The 17509-nt window shown below is 48.9% G+C and overlaps 1 protein-coding gene across 2 annotated transcripts in view; it reads left to right on the plus strand.

Annotated features, from left to right (window-relative positions):
* CAMK1D (calcium/calmodulin dependent protein kinase ID) overlaps positions 1-13672 on the plus strand; it is a 393621-nt gene extending 379949 nt beyond the window's left edge. Inside the window, exons 9-11 of one of the 2 annotated variants that reach the window (XM_018057012.1) lie at positions 4606-4693; positions 5619-5736; positions 7987-13672. In XM_018057012.1, the coding sequence (XP_017912501.1) occupies positions 4606-4693; positions 5619-5736; positions 7987-8105 (325 nt within the window). In that variant the 3' untranslated portion in view covers positions 8106-13672. Of the gene's footprint in view, positions 1-4605; positions 4694-5618; positions 5741-7986 lie in introns of both variants that reach the window. The other variant, XM_018057013.1, reaches the window with a different exon arrangement.

The raw sequence follows: 17509 nt of genomic DNA on the forward strand, positions 1-17509 counted from the left end.
GGCAGTGGGGACCCCAGACAGGTTTTAAGCTGAGTGATCAAATTTGCATTTTCAAAACCTCAGCCTGGCAGCAGGATTGGGGACTAGGCATGGGAGGGGCCAGGACGGGCAGAGCAGTCATGTGGAGAGGGCTGGCCCCAGGAGGGTGGAGGTGGTCCTGGGAATGCAGGGAGAGGGTGAAGACAGGCCAGGGGTGGGGAAGCTACGGGTCCTGCTCTGACCTGTGGAAACAGTGAGGTTATTCCAGATTGTCCAGTTCAAGGGGCTGGGAGGATGCTGTGCTGGGGGAACAGGTGGGCTGGAGTGAAAGAGAACGGGGGTGCTGTGTCATCTTGATACAGATCTGTTCTGGTGGGTGCTTTGCAGAATGAGTCTGGAGCTCAGGAAAGAGATCAAGTCTGAGATGACTTCAGGGTCATCAGCCTGGGTCACCTTGAGATGTATTGGCATGTGAGCTGCACAAATAAATGCCTCCTTACTTCAGAGGTGGGGATTTTCCCCCCATGTTTTATAATTCTTACTACGCATTTCAGAATTCCCAGAAAGTCAAGTGTCAGGAAATGGCAAAGACAGATGGTTTGACTCAAGCATTCTAGAAACACCCCGCTTGCCTGCATTTACAGTATACCTGTTTCTCATATGTAAAGCTGCCAAGGCAACTTGAAAACACAAATTCAGCTGAGAGCTTGCAGGATGTGAGACGTGGCTTTACCAGCATCCCCGTTCTGGAAACCATGGTCCCAGTCCACGGATGACACCTGGAGAGCATCATCTCTCACTCTGCACTTGCTCATCCAACTGAGCCAAGGCCAGTTGGCTTGGCTAGGGCAGGGCCTCCCCTTAGCCCAAAACAGACCCCTCCAGGCAGGACAGGGCTCCTTTCCAAGCTGTCCTTGCAGAGGGCAGTCAGCCCATCTCAGCGTATGTTCCCCAGCCTCACACAGGAGGCCTTGCCTTCCTCTAAGTGATGGACAGTCAGGAGCCAACTGAGTGCTGGCTGATGGCTAAAGAGCAGGATGGGAATCCAGTCCCAGTGACAGGGAAGCACCTTGATGAGGTTTGTTTACTTCATTTGGATTGTTTTGAGCCTCTGCCTCCAGTTTCAGTGACAAGCAAACCACAGTGATGATCCTGGGGGTCAGCAGGTGACTCCAGGTGACCCCAGGTGACACTCAGCCAGTCCCCAGGGCAACAGGAGTTTGCCCTCCTGGGGGGACGTTGTGTTGGCCCAGCCAGCGGGTATCTGAAGCTCTCCTCAGTGTTCATGGAGGCCCCTCCCTTCCCCGGGGCTTCAAGCAGCTGAGCTGCGGTAACTGCAGGAACTGGGAAGGATCCCAGGGGTCTGGGAGACACACTAGGCATCACCAAGCCTGTCTTGAACAAGTGGTTAGAAAAACGCACAATCAGAGCTCTGTAGGTACTAATAGAACAGACTGTTGTTATTTTTTAGCTGCTTGGTCGTGTCTGACTCCTTCGCAACCCCGTGGACTATAGCCCGCCAGGCTCCTCTGTCCATGGGATATCTCAGGCAAGAATAACGGAAAGTGAAAGTGAAGTCGCTCAGTCGTGTCCGACTCTTTGCGACCCCATGGAGAGTGTAGCCTGCCAGGCTCCTCTGTCCATGGGATTTTCCAGGCAAGAATACTGGAGTGGGTTGCCATTTCCTTCTCCAGGAGATCTTTCCGACCCAGGGACTGAACCCAGGTCTCTTGCATTGTAGGCAGACGCTTTACCATCTGAGCCACCAGGGAAGTCCCAAGAATACTGGAGCGGGTTACATTTCCTCCTCCAGGGGATCTTTCCGACCCAGGGATTGAACCTGTGTCTCCTTCACTGGCAGGTGGATTCTTTATCACTGAGCCACCTGGGAAGCCCAGAATAGACTGTATACAAAGTATCACAGCGCCAGAAGGTGAGGAGAGGAGTTTGATGACCTGTGTGTGGTGAGAAAGAGCCAGACAGCATGACTGATGTAAACGCCATCTCCAGTTAGTCTAGAGGCGAGAGCTGGGAAGCAAGAGAGAGTCGGGGACCCGGGTGAAATAGAGGTGCCTGTAGCTTCACATGTGTGCACAGAAGCATCAGGAAATTCTTCTGTTTCTGAGGTGTTGTTCAGTTCCTAGGACAGTCGAGGTGACATCCCAGCTCCCTTCTGGTTCTAAGATGCTGTGCCTCTGGTTTTGCCAGTGAACAGTGCTGAAGCTGGGAACGCTGAGCATCCCACGTTATCCTTGGGAGCGCCCTGGCTGCTGGGAGTGATGCCTGTTTGAGGAAGGTGGTCATGAGCTGTCATGAGCCGAGGTGGCTGGCTTCACCTCCAAGCCGGGTGTTTAACAGGGGCCTCTGGGCCACTGTCTGTCCTGCTGGGTCCTTCGCCAGTGGCAGCACGCCTGGGCACTTTGGGAAGTGAGCACAGGACTTTGCCAGAACAACCGAAGGTTTGCATTTTCTTCCGCTCTCAGCTGGGCTCACCCACAGGGAAGGGCAGCTCTCTGACACCCGCCCCACCCCAGCCTGTTTGGTTTGGAGGGAACTCTGCCTTGCAGCAGTGCTTAGTCCGAGGAGTTCTGTCTTTCCAGCCACATCTGCCCCCAAGTTTCCAAGAAAGAGTTGGCCACCGACAGGTGGAATTGGTGTTCTTTTCTGAGGATGTAGCTGTTACAAGAGGCGCAGGAGGAAGCACGTGAGCCCTCCAGGAGAAGAGGCTTCATGACATGTCTGCTTCCTCGGGTTTGTTCATTCAGATATTTCTCTTCACTGATGTGTGTCTGGGGAAAGGGGGCTATTGACAGTTGTTGGAAATGGAAACCTAGGGCCTCCCTGGTGGCTCAAATGGTAAGAAAAATCCACCTGCAATGCAGGAGACCTGAGTTCGATCCCTGGGTTGGGAAGATCTCCTGGAGAAGGGAATGGCAACCCACTCCAGTATTCTTGCCTGGAGAATCCCATGGACAGAGCAGCCTGGCAGGCCACAGTCCTTGGGGACTATACTTCACTTAAAAAAAAAAAAAAAAAAGTGAAAAGGAAATGGAAACCTCGCTGGCTTAGGTTCATTTCTGAGCGTCATCTGAGCTGTGTATTTTCGGTCCTGCTGGGAAAACCAGAGGAGTCTACTGAGGGGGCCTTGCGCTGAGCTGGGATATGAGACTGTGTTCTAAACTTAGACCCAGCCTGAGACAGACTTCCCTTCCAGAGTGCACCAGCCATGTTTTCAGTTCTAGCGGGAGAGGCTGGTGGTGGGAATGTGTATTTCATACAGCGGCGGTTTCATTTCATGTCCTGAAGTGAATGGACACAGCAGTCTGTGTCCAGGCTGGCCTGTATCCCGGGCTACATGAGTCTGAGACCCAGCCAACTCCCTCACCCACAGGTCACCTTCCAGCCAGAAAGGATGGTCAGTGTCCCCGGCATCTGTCTACCCCTTAACTTTTCCGAAATCCAAGAAATTATTTCTGAAGCATCAGAAGTCAGCTTAAAATTGAATAGTTTGGTGCTAAGAGAAAGGGAAGATGGGTGGATTCAAGCCCAGAAAAGAATAAACAAAACCGTTTCCTGTGAGATTGCCAGAGAATGGGGGTGGGGGTCAAATGTCGAGTGAGGGTGGTGTGGAGGTGGAGAAGGATGTGAGGGAGAGGGGTGGGCTGGAGGGACCCCCGGGCCATCAGTGAGACTGGAGTCTGCAGGCCCAGAGAAAAGAGGGAGGCGCAAGAACAGATTGGGGTCGGGGGAGGAGGGAATTAGGGAAGAAAGGGAGGAGAGGGATGGCAAAGCAGAGGGAGAAAGTGATAGGATGAGCGGGACTCCGAGGGTAGGAGGCAAAGACCAAGCCTGCCTTTCTTCCCTGTAGTAGAAAGCCAAGGTCAAGCAGGAATGACGTCAAGATTGCCCAGTGATGTCAGGGACCCAGCGGGATCTAGGGGGCCGTGGTCCTTGCAGTTCTGAGGACTTCTCAAGGAAATGCAGGAGAAGGTGTGCCAGTCAGGGCTGAGCTGAGACTGGGGTCCTGTCACTGAGGGCAGAGCAGACAAGGGGCCCCGAGGGTGGGAGCAAGAGTGCAACGTGGCAGAACTTAGCTTAGCCGGGACAGAGTCAGAATGGAGCGGTGGGCCCGGGACGGCGAGTGGTCCGTGGACCAGAGGCTCTGGTGATGCCAGGGAGAGGGGCCGGTGGGAGGAAGCTGGGAGGTCAGACCAGGTGGCAGACCTGCTTGCAGCCTCAGGGGTGAGGCCTAGCAGGTAGAAAGCTGAGGGAAAGGGAGGGGAGCTGAGCCCAGGTTGTGTGGTCCATGTGGACTCTGAAGCTGCAGGGATGGCGGTGACAAGGGGAGGAGGGGAAGCCAGGCAGAGCGGTCTACCATGACGGTGCTGCCCAAGCCTGGAGGGGTGCGGAGAGGAGGTGGGTCGGGGCTCGGAGTGCGGTGGTGGTGGACTGTGAACATTGCAACCAGAGCCGTGGGGGTGCAGGACACCCCCTTAGCAAACCTGCAAAGGGGGCAGGACATGGCTTCGCCAAGAAAGCATGGGACCCCGTGTCAGAGCCCACACCCCCCCGCCACCCCGCCACCTACAAAACCCTTCTGAAGAAGCATCTTTGCCTTGGTTTCAGGATCGCTGGTGACACAGCCCTCAGCAAAAACATCCACGAGTCGGTCAGCGCCCAGATCCGAAAGAACTTCGCCAAAAGCAAGTGGAGAGTAAGTGCTCATTTCCTGCATTCCCAGTGAACTTGACCACTCAGACCTGCCCTATGGCTGGAGGGCTGCTTCTTTCTAAAGGTTGTTCTCACCCAGGAGGTCTGATGAAAATTCCCAGAACCTCACCCAAATAATGGTGCTGATTTTAAGTAGTAAAGATTAAGACTCGAAGAGAGCATCGAGGTGTGAGAAGGATAAAGTATATGATTTAATATCTTCCTTCTGAGATCCAGAAACAGCAGTGCTTCCTCATTTGCAGTTTCCTAAGAAATCCCTGTTGTCTTTCTTCACTTTGCTGGAACTTTAAGGAATTGACTCTTATTAAAAAGTGATATAAAAATGGAAAGGGGAAACAGGAAATCTCAGTTGAACTTATCACTACATTCCAGTAAAAATGTGATAGACTTAAACCATTAGCCTGTGTCCTCATAAGCATGGGTAATTAAGAGCTGGCTATTTTTCCATGAGAGCCAACAAGTAGACACTATGCAGATAATAATTCCATTGAGCTACTTTATTCACAGGAAATGCTGTTATTTAGGGCAAAAACATCAATAATCAGAAATGAAAACTCTTAAAAATACGATGTTAAGGTACTGCGTTATTACAACATGCTTTTCATTCTAGAAGTCACTTCCAAATTATGGAGAGAATTGGTTTACATTTATTCTATAGTTTACGTTATTATGTCAGAAGAAAAATATTCTCTTCATCTCCAAAATGTATTTTGATGAGGGGAGAGAGGGTCAAAGGATGAATGTACTTTCGGAAGAAGTGGCAATATAAGCTTCCTTTCTAGAGGATCATGAGAACGCTTTCAGAAGTTAAACTGCTGCAGGTAACAAGAGAAATGATAGGAGACAGCCTGAGGCTTTTCTAATTAGCTGAAATATTTTGTCTGCTTTTCCTCTTTCTGAAATTCCAGCAAGCGTTTAATGCCACGGCCGTCGTGAGACATATGAGAAAACTACATCTTGGCAGCAGCCTGGACAGTTCAAATGCAAGTGTTTCGAGCAGCCTCAGTCTGGCCAGCCAAAAAGATTGTGCGTATGTAGCAAAAACAGAACTTTCCAACTGGTGTTTGAGACAGATCTGGTAGGGAGAAAAGGGGACTCTGAGTACCTACTGTGTATCAGGCTTCCCTGGTAATTCAGATGGTAAAAAGTCTGCCTGCAATGCAGGAGACCCTGGTTCGATCCCTGGGCCGGGAAGATCCCCTGGAGAAAGAAATGGCTACCCACTCCAGTATTCTTGCCTGGAGAATTCCATGGACAGGCCATGGGGTGGACCTGGCTAAGTGACTAACACTTTCACTTTACCGTGTGTCAGGCAGTTAATACTCGATTCATTAGCACTCCCGACAACTCCAGGACACTGTTTTTCAAAATAGTTTAAAATTTTAATTATTTAATATCTATGTAACCCTAAGTCCTAGTATTTCCACGTCGAGATGAGAAATCAGTGGCTCAAGTCCCACCTAGCCACGTGTGAATGGAAGCCAACACTTCCTGATGCATCTCCTTATGATCTGACTTGCTTCTCGTTGGGCGTCACCCTTAGGGACCAATGAGAGACTCATGACAGCCTGGGTCTCACTGACTTTTAAATTGTACTATTGGATGATCATTTGGCCTAATTTATTTGAAGTGTGTTGGCTTTGCAATCAGAGTAATGATATTAGGTTGGCCAAAAAGTTGGTTCAGGTTTTTCCATGATATGTTACAGAACACCTCAACCAGAGTTTTGGCCAGCCCACACTAATGTTTCATTCTCCACATTTGTGTGGAGCAGTACATGGCCGAGGACACATGCACACCCTCCTTGTTTTCCTCTCCCAATCCCCGCTCTACACGTTCACCTTAATCGCTAGGCTTTTCCACGGGCTCATCTGCACAGCTTGTTGTTAAGTCACTAAGTCGTGTTCAAATCTTTGGTGACCCCATAGACTGTAGTCTGCCAGGTTCTTCTGTCCATGGGATTTCCCAGGCAGGAATACTGGTGTGGGTTGCCGTTTCCTTCTCCAGGGGATCTTCCTGACTCAGGTGTGTCCTGAACGGGCAGGCGGATTCTTTCCCTCTGAGCCACCAGGGAAGCTCTCATCTGCACTGCAGAATTTCCTTCACTGAAACCCTTCAGCTTGGTCTCACCCTTGGCATGACACTTCCTTCCTCAAAAAACGATTCCCTTCATCTTTAAATAATCCTCGAATCTCATTTCTGAATGTCCAGCCTTTAAGTTCTCCCAGGAAACCTCCACTGAGCATTTCCTGACACAGTTGCACACTGCTTTAGGCCCAGTTTACGTTTCAGCACAAATCCTTTCTACCTTCCAGTCAAAGGAAACCCTACAATCTATTGTCTATTTGAAGATTCAGACAGTGGCTCTGACAGCAAAGCCATCATCGTCATTTACTTTACGGTGTCCATGTGTTTGCGCTCATGAGTTCGTGGTGGCACGGGTGGATGGTACATTGCCGCAGCTAAGATCATCCCACACAGGACATTTCTGATGCCAGCATCTGCCTGGGGAACGGTGGAGGTGCAGCATGTCAGGAATTGTTCTAGACTGGGGGGCTGCCGATGCATGCAAGACTAGGTCAGTGTGCCCTGGATCACAGATGCTTCTTAGCCAAAAGTCCAGAGCACACACCAAGCTGGGGTCATTCTTTATTCACTCTTAAAATCCCTGCTTTCCCAGCACTGTTGTAAGAAATAAACAGTTCTTATGAGGACTTCCCGGGCTTCCCAGGCAGTGCTTGTGGCAAAGAACCCACCTGCCAATGCAAGAGACATAAAAGATGCGGGTTCAGTCCCTGGGTCAGGAAGATCCTCTGGAGGAGGGCATGGCAACCCACTCCAGTATTCTTGCCCAGAGAATCCCATGGACAGAGGAGCCTAGCGGGCTACAGTCCATAGGTCTCAAAGAGTCAGGCATGACTGAAGCAGTTTAGCACGCACACATGCACACACACACGCACACATGTGTTTAATACCTAGCCTGATCCCTAGTATGTAGTACATGCTCAGTAAATGGAAGCCATCCTGTTATGGTAGTTAAACCATGATGTATCCAAATACAACACAGTTATCATTGCTATGTGGAAGCAAGGAGGGAAGATGAGTCCCTAAGAAGACTTGGGATCCTTGCAGATGTTTTCCTGTGGGTAGGTAAAAGTTTAGAATCAAGGGCCTCAAAGTGTGTCCCCCCACCCCAACAAACCCTTGCAGTGGGAAGAGGGAGTGAGTACGTTCTTCTAAAGCTTTGAACTTCCTGTGTCCGCTGACCCCCTGCAGGTCTGACACCCTCCACGCTCTGTAGTTTCATGTCCTCTTCGTCCGGGGTCTCAGGAGTGGGAGCGGATCGGAGACCGAGGCCCACCACTGTGACGACAGTGCACTCTGGAAGCAAGTGACTGGCCCCGGAGGTGGGGCCCGGGGGGCCAGGCCAGGGAAGGGGGCCCCCGGGGGTCACCAGCGCCACCAGCCACTCCAGAGCGATCCCACCTTGCATGGTGCGCCTCCCTGCACAGGACTGGAAGACAGCAGTTTTTTTATGGCCATATTTTATACTGCAATTCTGAAGTGTTCATTTCTCACAAACTGTACTGACTCAAGGGAGCTGACTTAATAGGATTTGGTGCTGTACATATGAATCTCGCAAAGCTCTAACAGAACGGACTTTCTCAGTTCCTCTCCCCAAGCCCTGTCGTTCCCGCTCTTCTCAGTAGAGGTAACCGTCTATGTTGTATTTTTTCATTCATGACAAAAAAAAGGTTTCAACTGGATTATTTAAGTATTGGTAAATATTGTGCATTAGGGTTTGTTTTTCTTTTTTTTTTTTCCTTTTAAGAAATGTGTCCTTTCAAGCTATACTTCTTATTTCCATGACCTGTATCTTTTGCTTGTCAGGAGTAGAATTTTATGTTAACCTTTAAGAGATTTTTTTTTTCCTTCAAAGGGAATTTAAAAGTATTTTTTAAAATTCTGATAGAGGATTGCTCGAGAATCTGTCTCCAAGGTGAAGAGTGCACTTTACTTCAGTTCCTTCTCCTTGCCTCCCTTTCTTCCTTGGAGGGGCAGTTCTCTGAGAAGATAACTCACCTTTCCTGCAGGCCTGTTTCCTCCCTGGGAGTTGGGGAGCCCCTGGGAGGGCACCTGCAGAAAACCTTGCCTGGCAGCTCCTCTAGCGAAGCCCTCTCCAAATCGAGACCCTGGGGCTTCTGGCCATCGGCGGTCAGAAACGAAGCCGCCTGCTCCCCCAAGGTGAAAGGCTAGACTTGTGATGAAGGAGATGACCCCTCTCCCCCAGCAAAAATTTCAGAGCCTCCCGCACAGAAAGAGCAAGATGCCATTTTATTTGGAGCAAATTTCTCACACAGCTCTCCTTTCTCATGAGGAGGGTGGCATGTGAAAGCCCAGCTATGCAGTTTAAAATTGATCTGTTTTTTAAAAATGCATTTCTAATCTTACAACTGCAAACAGCCTCCAGCTCACACCAGTTGTTTCTGCAAGTGTTTACGCTGTTCTTAGAGGGTGAGGATCCGGAGAAGGGAAGAGAGGGCAATGACCTTGGAAAAGACCCCATTGATGTGAGGTGGTGAGGAGAGGTGACCTGCCCGGCCAGTGGGACGCTGAACACTGCAGTGAGAACCAGAGACCACCCTAGCCAGGCCCAGCTGGCATGCAAAGCCATCCCTCTGACGAAGGGAATCCCCAAACCAAAGATCTGAGAGGGTGGGGTCCCCAGTGGTCCCAGGTTTTCCAGGACTGAAGGATTTCCCAGAATATAGGACTTTCAAACCAGCAGTGTCCCAGGAAAACTGGGCCACGTTGTTCACCCACGTGGTGGACAGGTGTGCATGATAGAGCGAGCACAGTGTGAAACCCAGGACAAAGCACTTCTCCACGAGAGTTCCAAGATGCTGTCATGAAGAGGCGAGCAGGTGGTGCCAGATGCAAAAGCCCTCCCTCAGCCCTCGTGCCCACACGACGCCCCGAGCCTGCATCCGCAGTCGGCCTCGAGCCGCAGTGGGCCCCTGCACGTCTTCTTGGTGGTCCCATGACTCCCCTTGTCCTCGTGCTCTTCTCCCGCAGAGAGTCACACTCAGTGCATCCTGTTGGTCAGGCTTTGTCACTTCTACACCTTTGCCTGGGTGTAGGCCAAATGTTCAGTGATGGCCCCCTCAGCGCACGCGTGCGCGCGTGCGCACACACACACACACACACAGTGTTATGAGGCTCAACAGCTGCATTCTGCCTCCTTCAGGACAGCAGTGCAGCTGTGTGTAAGAGCTGCTGGAAAGACAGGCATCTGGTCCACCCCATGTCCACTGCATCACAGACACTCAGCCCCTTGACAGGGATCCCACTTGACATCTGCCATACGTGTATCCAGAGTGGAAATCAAGCTGCTACTCTTCAAAATTTGTAAAAAGTCTGGAAATGTCTATAAAATGACAGAAGACCCAGTTAAGAGGCAAGTATTGCCTCATTTGGAGGACAATAGCATGAATATTATAAACAGAATCAGAAAACTGAGGCATGTCTCACAGGACTTTAGTAGAATGTTGCTTGCTAACACGTGTAGTGGAAGATCCAGGTTCCTAGAGTATAAGAGGAGAAGTCCTTAGATGCTATGGAGGAAGGGTGATACTTTGCCTGAATCTGATACTTAGAACGTGTGCCCAAATAGTTACCAGCTCCTTGAACTGTGCGCTACACAGTCATTTGCAGTTGGAAAGCAGCATCTGAAGCCAGATTTATTGGTGGTAAATTATTTTCTGGAGCTGAAGTGTGGGATGCATGTTCTATGCAATTAAGTTTGAAAATATGTTCTACCTGAAAAGTGCAGAAGAGCTGAAAGACAGGCAGGTTGCAGGTGTCTCTTTGTGATTTGGGGTCAGTTCTTGGCCATGGTTGGCCACATCAGGTCTCAGTATCAAACTGCAAGAAGATAGTGACTGTTTCAGCCCAAAAGTAGACTCTGTTGAACTTGACATCAGGTGAATCTCTGCTGTCTGGATGCCTCCAGACTCAGGTTTTTTCCCCATTGTTTTAGGAAGAGGAGAAAATAAGCCCCACATGGAAAAGCTTCTCTGCTCAGAGAGCCTTAGTGGTTAAAAAATGGAGGTTCTCTTTCAACCGTGTTATTTACACTTGATTACAACACAGGAGGAGAACTCGGAATATGCCTTTTGGTACACCTGCCAAGTGGAGTGGCAGAATCCTAGGACCCTCACTGATGTCAGATTATACCAACAGAAGCTGAGCTTTTCATAGGGGCACCCGGCTTGCCCATCCCCTCAAGGCCAGTGCGTGTGGGTAGGCTAAGGATGCACCGTGGACTACATCACAGGCTTCCTTCCAACACCCCCCACCCCCACCAACTTGGTCTCTTCACCTCCTCAGAGCAAGTGGGTTATTTTTCTTATTTGAAAGAGTGTCTTCGAATGGTCTTGCCCTCAGCTGCCTGCCTGTCTCTCCTTCACTTCCCTGATTTTCATCTCATCCATGAGGCCATCAAGGAGGCTAGCGTTTGTCTGAAACAGAGCGTACACCCAAGTGTGCCCTGACAGACTTTTGAGCAAGTCCCAGCCCTTCAGCTGGCTCTGAGCGTAGCGTCCAGGGAACTGGGCAGTCGGACTTAGAGCTGACCAGACAAGTGTCTGGCACTCAGGGAGCATGAGCTGGTGAAAGGCCTGTGACACACGTCCGCCCGCTCAGTCTACCTGCAGCTCCAATCTCATCCTGTTTACTTGTCCCCCGTGGTGTCCAGAAGATCTGGGCGGATTATGAATGGAAGAGGAAGACCCCCCTCCTTTAGAATGAAGGCCCAAAACACTAGGGACAAAGGGACAGAAGGCAAGTGGTCCCTCCTTGCAGAGAAAGGGGTTGACCCTTTCTTTGCAGGAGTGACAGCTTGATGAATGCCCTGGCGTTTGATGTGTTGTGAGAAAAGACTGTATCCCAGTGGAGATAACTAAGTATTTTAAGGCTTTGGCCACCATGGCCCCCTCACCCAGCCAGGGCCTGGGTTGTGTTGATTCTTCACCTTGGAGAAAGTGTGAGGGTGGGAGAAGGAGGGTTATGGCCTCTGTGTTTCGCCTGCAACACTTTAGACTTGCCAACTTTCTGTGGTCTCTGCAAGCTCCCTTCTGGGCTTCCTCTGGTTGTGAAAATGGACAGCAAGGCCCAGTAGAGGGCAGTTCCTCCCATTTCCATAAGCAGAAATAAGATGTGCTCTTTCCCAGGGTCTCACTGTCACTTCTGGCAAATGGAATGAAGGTCCTCTGAATCAACTGATGCACGAAACCTTTGCATGTTCTTCTGAAACAATACTGCTTCCCGTTCTGTCCACTTACACTCTGCAGAGTTGGCCTTTTCCTTAAACACATTCCAGACCAAACACTGTTCAGTTTGTTTTTTTTAAAAAATGTATATACCAGTTTGTAACCCACCACTTTTTGCAAGGGACAGGGGGCTGGTCCTAGGTTGGGGCTGCAAGCTGGCCAGAGAGTGTTCCAGTTGGTTTTCAGAATTGAAAAAGTTGAGATAGGAAGGGTGAATTGGGCAGATTTCTAAAAGGGGAGCTTAATTCACAGAGATGCCAAGAAAACCAGCCTGCCAATGAGATTGCTTGACACTTCTACATTGGCCAGAAGGCAGGGAGAAGAAAGAGGAAGGCAGGAGGCCCAAGCCCCCTTCAGCCCTGACCTTCAGTGTGGTCCCAGTGCATCGATCCCGTGTACAATCTGCAGCCCAGCACAAGGCACAGGAGCCCAGCCCCACTGTGAAGTCGGCCCTGCATGCTGGCCGCAACCTGGCCCACCTCCTGCTCTGGGCCAGATGGAACCGGCGGGAGCATCAGTCTCTCCCACCTTCCCTGCCACTTGTAGCAGGAGCAGCCGTGCTTGTGGCTCCGGGGCCTCTGCTTCTGCAAATCCAAAGGCTGTTCATTTGGCAGCCAACCCTGCAGCATGTGGCTGCCAGGTCTGGTTTCGTGGACAAAGTGTGGAATGGCTTCTTGGTGTCTGTATCTCTCTCTACACCAAAGGGACTGACTACTGCATTTCCCCCTTTGTACTAATGCTGCTTCTGCATTCGCCATATCCATTTTTAACCTTTTGGTCTCCAGGGAACTTCTCATATGATGATTGTGTCTTCTGATGATTTACCAACTTCTTTTACTTCGAGGTGATTTTATTTTCTTATGGACAGGAAAAAAGAAAACGAAAGGAGTGTTGAGGCTTTCGTCACAGAGATAAGATATCACCAGGAACTCAAAAGCCCCAAACACTGGATAAATTACTTCTCAAAGAAAAACCTTAATCTGGACAGACTGAGGTTCCTGGGCCCTCGTGGTAACCTTGCACTTGAAGGAGGAGGTGCTGGGGCAGCGCTGGCAGCCAGGCTCTTGACATATTATAAAAACAAAAACATTGTGATAATGACAAAAATGCTACAACCTTGCAGCAGCATCTTTGTTTTGCAAGACAGGCAGCATGTTTCAGAGAACATTTATCTTAGCCCCATGTTCAGGTTGAAAGATATTAATACAAAAGGTACATTCTGTCCAGAATAAAATTTGGAACAATTTCTAAATTGGCTCTGGTCACTGCAATAATGCCATAGTCCTTCTTGCAGCTCTCCCAACAGTGAGCATGTTTTCCAAAAGCTTATAACATTGAACCCAGGAATGTCCCTGTGTCTATTATTACTAGGCTTGTAATTGGTTCAATTTTTCCATAAAAACATGCTTGTCCAAAAGAAGGGAAACTGTGCATTTATTCCATGCATGTAATAAACTCTGCAAGAAGTTTACTCCACATAGGTTTGTGGCACTGCAAAATTGTTAACGGGCCTGTGTAGCAAATGATTCTCTGCCTTGACAATCATGTACACATATCAAGATTTCTATCATAATGATGATGAGATTGATGACTTCTTGTTTTCCTCCAATAAAGACAATTAATCACCTTCAGATGTGTGTCGTTTGTTTCCTCCATAAGCAGCCAGACTGGAGTGTTTCAACAGCTCTCTCTTTCCTCCGTTAAGTTTGGATTTGAAGGAGGGAGTTGAATTGAGCTCCTGGAAATTCATAAGGTCCCCTAAATACTTTATGGGGCTCCCCTGATGGCTCAGGAGAAGGCAATGGCAACCCACTCCAGTACTCACACCTGGAAAATCTCATGGATGGCGGAGCCTGGTGGGCTGCAGTCCATGGGGTCGCAAAGAGTCAGACATGACTGAGCGACTTCACTTTCACGCATTGGTGACGGAAATGGCAACCCACTCCAGTGTTCTTGCCTGGAGAATCCCAGGGATGGGGGAGCCTGGTGGGCTGCCGTCTATGGGGTCGCACAGAGTTGGACACGACTGAAGTGACTTTAGCAGCTGATGGCTCAAGCAGTAAAGAACGCCTGAAATGCAAGAGAAACAAGAGGTGCGGATTCAGTCCCTCAGTAGGGAAGATCCCCTGGAGAAGGGCATGACAGCCCACTCCAGTATTCTTGCCTGGAGAATCCCATGGACAGAGGAGCCCAGCAGGCTATGGTTCATGGAGTCACAAAGAGTTGGATATGAATGAAACAACTGAACACAACACAAATACTTTATATCACCACCCCAGGAATCCCGTACAGGAATCGTGCCAAGGATGGGGGCAGGGCAGGCACAGCTTGGTTTTGAGGCTTCTGGTGGGCTCTCAGGCTCCCCCTTTGCCTTGCTGCTGTAGATGGTGGCTGGAGGTGGACCCAGAAGCCCCCAGAAACCCAGATCACACTAACTAATACTCTTGAGTTGTTTGCAGGAAAAGCCAACACTAATTTTCAGGAAAACCTCTCTGAGTCTCACATGCCTGCGCACACATGCCCACACCTGTCCATTTCCTGGGCACAGCCTGGGAATTCTCAATGCCCAGAGGAAGATTCTTTTCTGACCACGTAACCAAAGGTGGGATCTGGCTGCCCACCGCTCAAAAGCCAATAAAGAGTCAAGGTTGGTGGAAAGGAAAGTTTGTGTTATTCTGGATGCCAACAACCAGGGAGGGGGCGGGGAGACCCCTCGCCAAAGGCTAACGCCCCCCACCACCATTTACAATCAGTGGGCAAGAGCTTTTACAGATAGAGGGCCTTACATGCAGAAACAGCACAGTCAGCTCTTGATAGTCTTCTTGCAATTGGTCATCAGTGGTCTGATCAGTGTCACCTTGATCGTTGTAAGTACAGTTAACCTTCAGCTCCAGGGTAGTTTGTCTCCATTTCTTGGGGCCAGTTCTTGGAACTGTGGCAACGTATGTCATGGCTACAGTTCACAGCCATCCTGTAAACTTCTCCGCCTGGTAGTATCTATAAGACATCTCACAAGATATAGTTCGGAATATTATCTGCAGCCCTTGAGGAGGAACTAAAGGTTCTTGACTTTGCTTAATGACTGAACGATCATTATTTGGTCTTGTTTGACCGTTTTCCTTGATTTCTACATTTTCTCACTTCTCTGATTACACGATCTTTGGCTAACATTTTTCTACAGGCAAAATGAAAGCAGAGGACATGAGGGTGAGGACCACAGGGTCCTGCTCTGTTTCAATCAGAAAAGTGAATATTGTTTGATTGTTTGTTTTTCCTGGTTGGAACACCTACAGCTCACAGCTCGTCAGATATATGGTGGGAATTGGATGTAATCCACCAGACAATTCCTCCAATCCAAATAATAAGTTGTGTCAAGGGGGAAAACGGGAATTGGACGTGGTTGTAGAAATATAGAATAAACACCCACACAAGTGAAAAAAGCATGAACCTTAGTAGAAATAAGTGAGCCCCAAATAAATATAGTATCCATCATCTGATACCTGATGTCTAGTCCTTTCTTAGCTGATGTGGCTTCTCTCAACGCAGACCCTGGTTAGGAGCTATATCATAACAGGGTTCATTCAGCGGGTGCATAGGTGACATAGTTAATGCAGGCTTTATGGAACGAAGGAACTCTAGTAACCTAACCAGTTTTGAAAACTATCTGTAAGGATTCATTACAGAGAAGGCTCACCAACTGTGACTGAAAATTTAGCCAAAGCAAGTGCACAGAAGTATAAAACTGATCCTAATAGGAAGCTGATCTTTATTAGAGCCTTAGAGTTGAAATGTTTAAGGGCAAACTTTGAATTCACTGAGTTCCAGCAGCAATGACCAGCACCTCTGTCCTTCAGATATTCACCAAACCCCCTTGTGGCTCAAAAAATGTTCAATATGCATTGAAACTCACCTCAAATTTCCTTCTATTTTTCTGGAAAACTTTGCTCTTCACATTCTCTTGGGATTGTCTATCATTGGCCAGAATACATACAGGGAACCAGTGGTACAAGGATTAAACAAAAGCCTCCCTGCATAGATGCAGAACTGACCATCCAGACAAGAACCATCAGTTCAGTTCAGTTCAGTCGCTCAGTCGTGTCCGACTCTTTGCGACCCCATGAGTCGCAGCACACCAGGCCTCCCTGTCCATCACCAGCTCCCGGAGTTCACTCAGACTCACATCCATCGAGTCCGTGATGCCATCCAGCCATCTCATCCTTGGTCGTCCCCTTCTCCTGTCCCCAATCCCTCCCAGCATCAAAGTCTTTTCCAATGAGTCAACTCTTCACATGAGGTGGCCAAAGTACCATACTCTGTGATTATTATCAGCAGCAATAACTGCTACTACTAACCATGCCGTAGATTGTCTGTTCTAGATACTGGGCTAACTGAATTCCATTCAGTATCTCATTTAACCATCAGCTCAACAAGAAAGGTGCCCTTCTTCCCCAAATGGGTTCAGAAAGATTAAATGATTTACCTACAGGCAGCAGACTTTCCAACTTAACTGGACTGACATCAAAGGCCTTCCTAGTGTATTTCCTCTCATAATTCTCTGCAAGTCACTGAATTCCAAACTGCCCAATCTGGACTTCATTTGTTTAGTAACTGGGGGCCACTAGTAATTACTGAGTTGACACCATAGAATCAGTTAATGTCTGGAACATCACCATTCCTAAGGTCTGTCACACCACATCTCCAAGAGAAACTTCTCTTAGCATCTCAGCCTAGTCTTACACAAGTTCAGTAAATGAGGAACAACAGCAGAGGGAACACAGGCCTAACTGTGTTACTAGTCCATGTGTTTTCTGCTGTTCCATTGTTTCATGTCTCAGGGGCAGTGTCACAGAAGCTGGATTTGATCTAGAATCAGAGCTGCAGACGATAATCATAACACTGCTGGGTTTTTTGTTTTGTGTTTTAAGTTAGTCTCTTCTCTTACTCTGATTGATACCACTGGAAAATTCTCTTCATATACACAGAGTTTCATCCCTGACATGCAGACCTCCCTGTTGTCTGCTATTTTCCCCAGATCGCCTTCAAAAACGCTGATTTATTTTCAAGACAGTGTCTCAGATCCCTGGTTCTCTTCCATCCTCCCCTGGGAGGAACTGTGTTTAGCATGAGTTCATCTTCCTAATGTGTTTCCACTAGCAAGCACAGACTCTGTCCAGAAAGACTTAATGGGCCAGGAAAATGCAATTCGTGGTCAGCTTATGAACCCTTTTCCTCTTGCCTTCATCTCAGGCTGCTTCTTCCCCCAGTCTATAAAAAAACATTGTTTTAGCTTCAACATTACATTTGTCTTGGGGGTATCAGGATTCATTTCTGTGGGCTTTGCTGATTCAGGCTGTCTATATCGGCTCATGGAGAAAAACTCACACAGGATGCTGAGCCGCCGGCCAACCTGGCTGTAGTCACAGAGAAGAGCATCCTGACCGACCCCTCTCGTTAGGGCCAGCTGTTCC

Source organism: Capra hircus, chromosome 13 (genome assembly GCF_001704415.2).
Source record: "Capra hircus breed San Clemente chromosome 13, ASM170441v1, whole genome shotgun sequence".
Lineage (NCBI taxonomy): Eukaryota > Metazoa > Chordata > Mammalia > Artiodactyla > Bovidae > Capra > Capra hircus.